Genomic DNA, 9,462 nt, shown 5'->3' with positions numbered 1-9,462 from the left:
ATATAGGAGGCGAAGGACTCCGTGGATGACTGGGCGCGACTTGCGAGATCTCTTTTTGCGGCAAGCTGCCGGCCGAGCGGTTTGCCGAAAATGTCGATAAGTTCCTGTTTACAGCCATCCCAACTGGTCAATGTCTCTTCGTTGGTATCGTACCAGTTGAGCGCCGTGCCCTTAATGCAAAAAACGACGTTCGCAAGCATGAAAGTTTGGTCCCACCGGTTGCTAGCACTGCAGCGTTCATACTTGCGAAGCCAAGTCTCGACGTCAGCGCCGTCGTCCCCAGAGAAGGGTCCAGCATCACGAGGGTTGAGTGAGGACGACGGAGGACAACGATGCTGCCTAATCTGGAGGAGTTGTTTCCGTCATTGTCGGCCGTGGAAGGTAGCGGCGGCATGAAAGGAGGTCGGGGGTGGAAGGTAGCGTCCACTGCGTAGTTCCGTCTTGTCGCACCTCCACCAAAGATGTTACGGGAAATACTATTTACATTTATTTACAAGCCGTAGGTGAATAGTTCCTAGCAGGGAGCACCAACGCGCACAGGAAAGACCATCAACCCCTTCTTCGTTCGTCCCTTTCGCGCGGGAGTTCACTTCGTCTTCCACTTCCACTGCGTCGTAACAATATGTTTGTCTCCATTGAAAGAGTGGAATTTTTATCTACTGCAGTTTTTACCTGTGGTTTAAAGCCCAATCTCCCCCGTCTTGTCCGACATACTTAGTGGTAGTTTCCGTGTTTATTTCCGCTGTTGTGAGTCAACGCTCCTTCAGTAAAAGTATTAAAATACCTCAGCTGCTCACCTGTTAATGTCAGCTGTTTCTTCAGGCGTTTTTCATGCAGCATTTCACTCTGAAGCAAGGGATTCGAAGCACGGGACGCTCTAAGAGTAGGGCACTACTTCTTGAGTTAACATAGAACAATTCCTTACTGGACTCTCTTTTCCAGTATGGATAAAGTTCGAAGACTGTGCTTCTCTCCATTGAAAGAGTCGAATTTTTACCTACTGCAGTTTTTACCTCTGGTTTTGTGGGGATACACATGAATCCCCTGCCCCATTGTAACGGCCGCGCGTAATTATCACGCGATGCTATGCGCGCGCCGTTCGGGAGGTTTTGCGAGGGAGGGCACTCTCGCCACCCCCGCTTCCTTTCGCTCCCCGCCGCGACGCCGCGGCGGCGACTTTCCCTCTTTCCTCTCTTACACGGAGTGACCTCCTCTCGACAGCCCGGGAAGAAGGCGCGTTTCTCCCGAGGCTCGCTCGTCTTCTGGCGGGAGCCGTGCACACGCACGGATCAGAGATCTGCCACGGAGACCGCTGCCCTTATCGCCCGGCCACCGTGTGTGACTTGACCGCCGCGGGCCGTGAGCGAGGAACCACGCGAGGTGAGCGGAACCCTCTTCCCCCACATTTTTGCGTGCGTTCTGCCCTTTGTGTTTTTCACCCCCGTACGCGAGCGGAACACTCGCCCTCGTTACGGCGGTTGTATTGTTGCTGCTGCATTGTATTGCTCGGGAGCAATAAACGCTCCTCCGAGTAGCATACTCGTGTTTGTCCCCTCTGGCCCGAACCCGCCGTGGTTGCGACTCACCGCACCGCGGGTTGGGGGTCACAGCTCTGACTGCTAGGGCTGGCACGCTGGTGCTAGAGAGCGACAACTGCTTCTAGCCCTTTGAGCGTTACTACAAGAATAACCCCCATATTCTTGGCGCCCAACGTGGGGGGCCAGAGGTGTGACAAACCGAGTGTCTGTGTGAGCGACTGCCGACACACAGACTAGCCATGGCGGCGAGCGGGATTGACATCCAGTCCCTGCTGTGGTTGTCCAATACGGCTTCTCAGCAGCAACATCTTGGCACGGCAGTAACAACTACTGCAGGTGTGTTCCCAGAGGCTGACGCTAGCCCCTGTGATCTTATATCGTTTGAGCCGAGCGGTGCTTCACACGACACACCGGCTCAGACGAGCGGCGACGCTAGGCACTTCTCGCCAAGCGCTATGCCGCCATGTAGGGAGAGCATGGCGCGACATGTGCAATCTTGCTCATCCCACGGGGCCCCTCAGCCAGAACTACCTGGCCAGGCCCAAGAGGCTGTGTTGCGCAACGCCTTGCGCCTCATAGAGAGCCTCACGGGTATCGTGCAGAACAACCTGCAAACACCCGCTCCAGCGGCGAGTCCGAGGCTAAGGGTGGACCTTCCCAGCTACAGTGGCTACCATGATTTTGTCAGTGCCAACGAGTACCTTGAGCGCATGCTGACCTACCAGCAGGCGACAGGGCTTTCCGATGGCGAGATTCTGGCGCGTGTCGTGCCAATCTCACTGACTGATCAGGCTGCCCGCTGGTTCCGCCTTACTGGCCATCGGTCTCGCACGATGGAGGAGTTCCGAGCGAGGTTTCGCGAGGAGTTCTTGCCCGCAGATTACGAGCGTCGTCTGCGGCGCGAGTTGGAGCTGCGTACTCAGCATCCGGACGAATCGTTGCTTGAGTACGTGAGGGCGATGGACGAACTCTATCGTTTTGCAGACCCCTCAGCTTCGAACGGCGAGAGGGTAGAGCGTGTTACGCGACAAGCGCACCCTACCTTCGCAGCCTACCTACGAGGCGTACCGTTCAGGGACTTGGACGAACTCGCCTCGGCAGCCAAGCGCATACAGGCGGACATACTCGCCTCCCGCGCGTATCGGCCACCCCCGCCAGCGTCGCAGGCACTTGAGCCGCGATGCGCCTGGAACGGAGATACTTTTCGAAACCGTTCCCGGGGAGCCGAAATGGTTGCATTCAGTGACGGGCAACTGAGAAACGGTTGGAAACTGTCAGACCGAGCTCTCGACCCGTACACGTATGCTATGCGGTCAGCACACGCTGCGCGTGGCCAAGGTATGCAGAATCGGGACCGACATACCGACCCGAGGACGCTAGACCAAAGGGCAACTGCGACGGTAGGCCCGGCAGGGAGGAACGGTCAGCCGGCGGGAGGCGACAACTGCCCCGCCCGGCAATGGCCGAATACCCTCTGCTACCGGTGCAATCAACGAGGGCACTACGCCCGGGAGTGCAGACGCCCCGTGAACCGAGAGCACGCGCTTTCGGGAAACGAACGCGGCCGCCGGTGAGCAACGCTTCGCAACCGGCGGCGTCAACAGCGGTGCTCAGTGAGTCACACGAACTCCTAGCCCCGCTGGCTTGTCGTTTGGAACCACCCAGCGACACGCCAGTACCGCTTATTGAGCTTACAGTGGCACAACGTAAGTTCATGGCATTGCTAGACACAGGAGCGAGCGCATCCCTGTTGGGCGACGAGGTGTGTGAGCATCTCCGTCGGAACGGACTCCGACTGCGAGCGAGCAACCTCACGTTCCGATTAGCCAGCGGCATTGCACACGCGAGTGGGGCCGCGCGGCTTGTGGTGCGGTGGGAGAAACGAGTGAGGCGCCAGCGCTTCGCTCACCTCCCCGGCCTATCGGTTCCAATTATTCTTGGTAGAGACTTCCTCGCCAAGACGGGCATTGTTATTGACGTCTGCAACGGAGGATATAGGGAGCGAGCATGTGGCACCCTGGAACCTTTCGTTCAACCCCAAAAAGCGTCGAGAGCACATTCGCTTTCCGATGCTTCGCGCGCAGACGTACGCAACGATCGCCCGAAAAATAGCCTCGAAACGCCTTCGGCCCGGCTGAACAACCAGCCTGTCGACCGCGCCGAGAGGAAAAGCGCGGAAGGGAACCTCCCCACTCCCGCGCGACCCCCTGTCCCCCCTGCGGTTGCACTCTGTGCTGCGGCGGCATGCAGGCCTCCCCACCCGCTGCTGGACAACTCAGACAGCTTGTCGGGGGAGGAAAAAGCGCGTTTGTCTCTGCTCCTAAACGAGTACGACGCCGTATTCACGGAGCGGCCTGGCTGCACTACGCTGGTTAGGCACAAAATTGAGACAGGCGACGCTGTTCCATGGAAGTGCAATCCTCGGCCAGTCAGCTTGGCTAAGAGGAAAGCGCTCGATAACGCACTGGACGAGCTTCTCGATACAGCCCAGCAAACCACAAACCTCCCATAGATGTCCAGATTAAGTCTGAACGTCTATGTACCAAACCAAAATCTCTCAGACGTCTTATCTACCAACCTTTTTTCGTGGAAAAGCTGCAGACGTACCCACGACATCATATCTGCCTTAACATAGACTTCTCGTAGATATTACTTGTCACGTCCTGGGTATGTGAGCGAGATATATAATTTAAGAATTCCATATTTTTCAATCGTTCGATATTTCGTGTTGCCTTACTGCATTTAAAGTTTGAAATCGCTGTTGACTACAAATTGGAGGCATGACCAGCGCTGCCTGTGTTTTTTCGTGCTCGCTTCACGGCAACATTATCCTGCCTAGAAAGAAGAAAAATACGGGAAGTAGTAAAGACAAATTTGAATGCACACGCATCAGGTTTCTGACTCAACTGTACGCAGTTGGTTTGAAATGCCAGTCGCTTTGGTCAGGATTCGCATTGTTATTTCATTACTATTCTTACATTCAATTTATACCTTGTGCTACAGCCTGCAAGCTATCTCAACCACACTGAAAAGTGAGGACACACTAAAAAACTTGTTATTTAGCAGCCAGGACTATATAATAACCATTTTTTCTGATTAAGCATGTTTTATTCAACTCATCCAACTATTTAAAATACAAGAATTGGTTCAGTTCAATTTTTGGGAGTTATTTTTTGTTTTTTCAGAAATGTCTTAAATCTGCTAATCGCGCTAGCAATGATAACTATTGGAATGTTGAGCTGAGGAAAGCTTAGGCATTTGTGTTGCTGAATGTGTGACCTCATATTTCTTGAGAATAAACTTCTTGAGTCCCGCTTTTTATCATCATGTCAACACTAATCATGTCCAGTGCAGGCCAAAAATTTCTCCAGTTAACCCTGTGCCAGCGGCGGCCCCCTTATCCCAGCAAACTTCCGAACCTCATCTGCCCACCTGCCCCGATCATCTCTGCTGTGCTTGCATTCTCTCTGAATCCAGCCCGTTACCCTAATGATAATTGGTCATCTTGCCTTCATGCTACATGCGCTGCGGACAGGCGGCGGCGGGGAAAGTGCGGTGAATTGTCTAAGCCGCCATCGCGTTGTAGTTCGTATCGTATTTTATCAAGAATAGCGCAAACTGCGCATGGCGATTGCAGCTGTGAAAAAAGTAATATGCTACAATTTAAAAATAATTAACTTATTTTTCATGCCACACCAAGCCTGCTACTAAGTACAAAAAAGAGACGATACAAAATATGTGACAGTTTCGCACATCCGCACGAGGCTAGGTTCAGCCATGGCGGCAGTGGTAGAGCGCAGGGCGTGTGCGATTTCAATCGTGTTCCGTGGGAACATTGTGTTTGAAGAACCTCGACACAGAATTAATTATTCCCTTATTATAGCTGGCGAGATTGTTCAACCGTTCTTTCCTTGATGGAGCTGAAGGAAGACGGTTTGCTTGCTTTTGCTACTCGGCGAAGTGGACCCGTCAGTACGAATTAGGACTACAAGTCGTTTTCACCGGCTGGGATTGTGACCTTTCTTGGTGCGTACTCAGACTCAGTTTACTCATTGAAGTGTATTTTATGCTATTTTTGCGTTCGTAATGAAAAAATTCTAACGCATTTATCGGCACGTTATATTTTTTCGCTCACTCGTTTGGCTGTTTTGCCAAACTCGCTGGCACAGGGTTAACTGGAGAAATTTTTGGCCTGCACTGGACATGATTACAGTGTTCACATGATTGTAAAAAGGCTGGTGATGTATGCAACTGGACTCTACTACCGAAATGTGGGCATGCGTTCGGATGGTGTGCCGAAGTGCGTGTGCAAGCACACTCCGCTCAGCACGACTGCCTTTTAGTGCTGCAAGGGCAACCTTTGACGCTTCATAGACTTGCGTCGGTAAAAGTGGCGTAAATTACTGGGTTTGTTTGTTGTGGTTGCTGTGCCATTCTCTTGTCACCTGTAAAAGTGAACAATTATGCTTTCTTTTGCAGCAACCCTGGCCTATTGGGCTCGGCAGAAGAGTATTGATGCCACCGCAGCTGTTCACCTGACGATTATGCTCAACGAGAAGATTCAGTGAAAGCGCCGAGCGCAATAAAATACTGACGCACTAGGAAGTCATCTGCAGTGTTTTGGGCTCCCATGATGGCCATGTACTCGCTTACTCAACTGTATTTGAGCTAGCTGGAGTGCTTGGACGTCCCGACGACTCCATAAGGAAGTCTGTGGCTGGGATGCAGTAGGTCTCCGTTCCATCTGGAATTGTAACAGGTGTCAGCTGCATCTCGTATTGCAGCTGGTTCCAGTCTGGAAATGTGTCTCTTAAAACAGTAGGACTGGAACCAGTTAGAAATTTTCACCTGGATATTGATCTATGTATAGTCATATTCTCTTTATATAGACGTCTAGGCTACGTAGACTGGGCGTACTTACATGTTCACAAATATCTGATAAATGTAGAGCGTGATGTCTGCAGTACGTACCTACAACGTGAACTGGACCCCAATTTCCATGTTGTAGGTACGTAGATTTTTCGAAAACGGTACTAATATGGATGTCTAATGGAGGTGTCTAATGTCCAGCGTAAATATCTTGCTGATGTCTATGGTACGTTTTATGGTTTACTGGGAGGCGTTGTGGAACGATCAAACAGCCCCTGGGGGTTTCCAGTGGTGCTGGTGCCCAAAAAGGATGGAACAACCCGCCTTTGTGTGGACTATCGACGCCTGAACGAGGTGACACGGAAGGACGCATACCCACTTCCGAGCATTCCCTCGATAGTGTCTAATGTTGGTGGAGCGAAGTTCTTCACTACGCTCGATGCTAGCAGAGGATACTTTCAGGTGGAGATGACCCCCAGTGACCGAGAGAAAACTGCCTTCACTTGTCACAGGGGACTTTTCCAGTTTACCCGAATGCCGTTCGGCCTGGTCGGAGCGCCCGCGACGTACCAGCGTCTGATGGACCGTGTCCTAGGCGATGCAAGGTGGCACCACGCTCTTGCTTACCTGGATGACATTGTCGTGTATTCGGAAACCTTTGATGAGCACTTACGCCATCTCAGGGATGTACTGGAAAGGCTGAGGTCTGCGGGAATCACTCTGAACCCGAACAAGACCCAGATAGCGGCGACCCGAATAACACTGTTGGGGTTTACGCTAGACAAAGGACGCCTTCTGCCGTGCGAAGACAAGCTGCGGGCTATTTTGCAGTTCCCGTCGCCGGCAGATATAGGCGGACTAAGACGCTTTCTGGGGCTGGTGAACTTTTATCGACAGTTTATCCCAGATTGCGCAGCTCTGCAAGCCCCCTTAACAGCACTGTTAAGGAAAAGTGTGAAGTGGCATTGGGGACCCGAGCAAGAGGCGGCACTACGCCATCTCACTTGCGCGCTCGCGGAAACCACAGAGCTAAGGCTGCCTGACCTGAACAGGGAATTTGTGATCCACACGGACGCTTGTGACCTGGGCTTAGGAGCAGTCCTGCTTCAAGAGCACGGAGGTAGCCTGAGACCGGTGGCGTTCGCCAGCCGCTCATTAACTCCCGCAGAGAGAAACTATTCCGTGACAGAAAAAGAATGTCTCGCGATTATCTTCGCTCTGCGGAAGTTTGACTACTATGTCGATGGAGTCGCTTTCGTGATTGAGACTGATCACATGGCACTCACTTGGCTGAGACGCCTAGGCGAGCCGTCCGGACGCCTAGCGCGATGGGCGCTACTCCTCCAGCGTTACGACTTTACCGTGCGCTACAGGAGGGGCAAGAACAACGTGGTGGCGGACGCACTTTCGCGCGCGCCCGTTGACGGCTTGGGAAGTAACAACACTGCCCACTCCGCCGCGCCCGACAGCCAGAGCAGCGCGACTGCCGCGCAGCTCACACAACGCCCCGAGGGAAGGGACACCCCGCCTTCCCAGGGCGAAAGCGTAAACCACTTTGAAGGCATCAGTTCAGTGGTGAGCGTTTTCAGCAGAAAGGAGCTGTTGGAGGCACAGCGGGAGGATCCATTTTGCCGAAAAGTGTTCGACGGGCTCAGGGAGCCGGGCGGCGCGGCCGCGGCGCACATGGAGGCAACTGGTATTGTTGTCCGTGCGGGGCGCTCGAACACAGCTGGTAATGCTGTGAGCGCGATGGATTCCTATCTGCTCGACTCCGATGGCAATGGCATCCTGCTGAGATATATCCCCTCCGAGAAGGATACACACGAGTCCTTCAAGGTGGTGATTCCACGCACGCTGAGAGGAGCACTTTTACGCTACTTTCACGACACGTGCATCGCTGGGCATGCGAGTGGCCCTAAGACTTACCTCAAGTTGTGCCGCCTCGCTACCTGGCCTGGCATGAAGCGGGATGCGATACGCTACGCCCGCTCGTGCGACGTGTGCCAAAGGGTCAAGCCACGTGGTGGACGCCCACCTGGGCTCATGCAGCCGATCAATAGCCAGGGTCCTTGGCAAATTGCGGCTTGTGACGTCATGGGACCTTACCCCAGGACTACGAGTGGAAACCAATATCTGCTCGTTGTCACAGACCATTTCAGCAAATGAGTGGAACTGTTCCCACTTCGAAAGCTGACGGCTCGCGTAATCATGGGGAAGCTGATCGAGGTGTTCACACGATTCGGCTACCCCGGGCAGTTGATAACGGACAATGCATCGTACTTCACTGCCAAACTTTTCGTGGACTCCTGTGCGGCCCTTGGCATTAAGCACAGGAGAACAACCACGTACCACGCCCAGGCGAATCCCACGGAACGCGTGAACCGCAACATCAAGCACATGCTCGGTGCATTTGCGGAGACGCACATCGACTGGGACACCTGTCTCCCCGAGATTGGGTTTGCTCTCAGGTCGACCGTGAACCGCTCGACTGGGTACACACCTGCCGCTCTCAACCTTGGCAGGGAGCTGCCGAACCCGTTAGAACTTACTCTACAGGTTCGCAGCGACAACCCGATTGCTTGGTCGGCACGCGCCGACTATGCGACCGGGCTGCGCGCGAGGATGACGGAGGCTTTGGACAAAGCACGCCGGAATCTGAGCACTGCTCGGGCCCAGCAGAAAGCGCAGTATGACCGCTCTCACCGGGAAGTTCACTACAAACCGGGTGACCTGGTGTTGAGGCGCAGTCACGTTCTGAGCGATGCCAGTAAGCGGTTTTCTGCTTCTCTGGCGCCGAAATGGACGGGACCATATGTAGTTCGGGAGAAACTTTCCTCTCTCGTCTACAGGCTGGCGGACTTGACGCTAAGACCGACCGGCGGGCCAGTGCATGTCTGTGATCTCAAACCCTACTTTGACAGAGGGAACGAGTGGCCTGTGGAGAACACCCTCCCCCGCCAGCAGGCAGCCGCACCGAGAGGCAAGGCTCGACAACAGAGCCCGGCGCCTCGTTACAACTTGCGCCCACGGCAGAAACAACTCTGACCAACGCGCA

At 53.8% G+C, this 9,462-nt stretch overlaps 1 protein-coding gene across 1 annotated transcript; it reads left to right on the top strand.

Moving 5' to 3' along the window:
* Nucleotides 1-1,742: 1,742 nt before the first annotated feature.
* LOC149334743 (uncharacterized) lies at nucleotides 1,743-3,277 on the top strand. The gene has a single exon (XM_089556307.1). It carries the CDS (start codon nucleotides 1,778-1,780, stop codon nucleotides 3,110-3,112), a length of 1,335 nt encoding a protein of 444 aa, XP_089412433.1. The 5' UTR covers nucleotides 1,743-1,777; the 3' UTR covers nucleotides 3,113-3,277.
* The last annotated feature ends 6,185 nt before the right edge of the window (nucleotides 3,278-9,462 follow it).

This window comes from Amblyomma mixtum, chromosome 8 (genome assembly GCF_055824585.1).
Source record: "Amblyomma mixtum isolate Tamu chromosome 8, ASM5582458v1, whole genome shotgun sequence".
NCBI classification, from domain to species: domain Eukaryota; kingdom Metazoa; phylum Arthropoda; class Arachnida; order Ixodida; family Ixodidae; genus Amblyomma; species Amblyomma mixtum.
Note: the sequence above shows the minus strand (reverse complement) of the source record. Positions and strands in the feature narration are given on the sequence as shown.

Coding starts and splice junctions, on each gene's coding strand:
- LOC149334743 (XM_089556307.1), top strand. CDS start 1,778: ATGGCGGCGAGCGGGATTGACATCCAGTCCCTGCTGTGGTTGTCCAAT.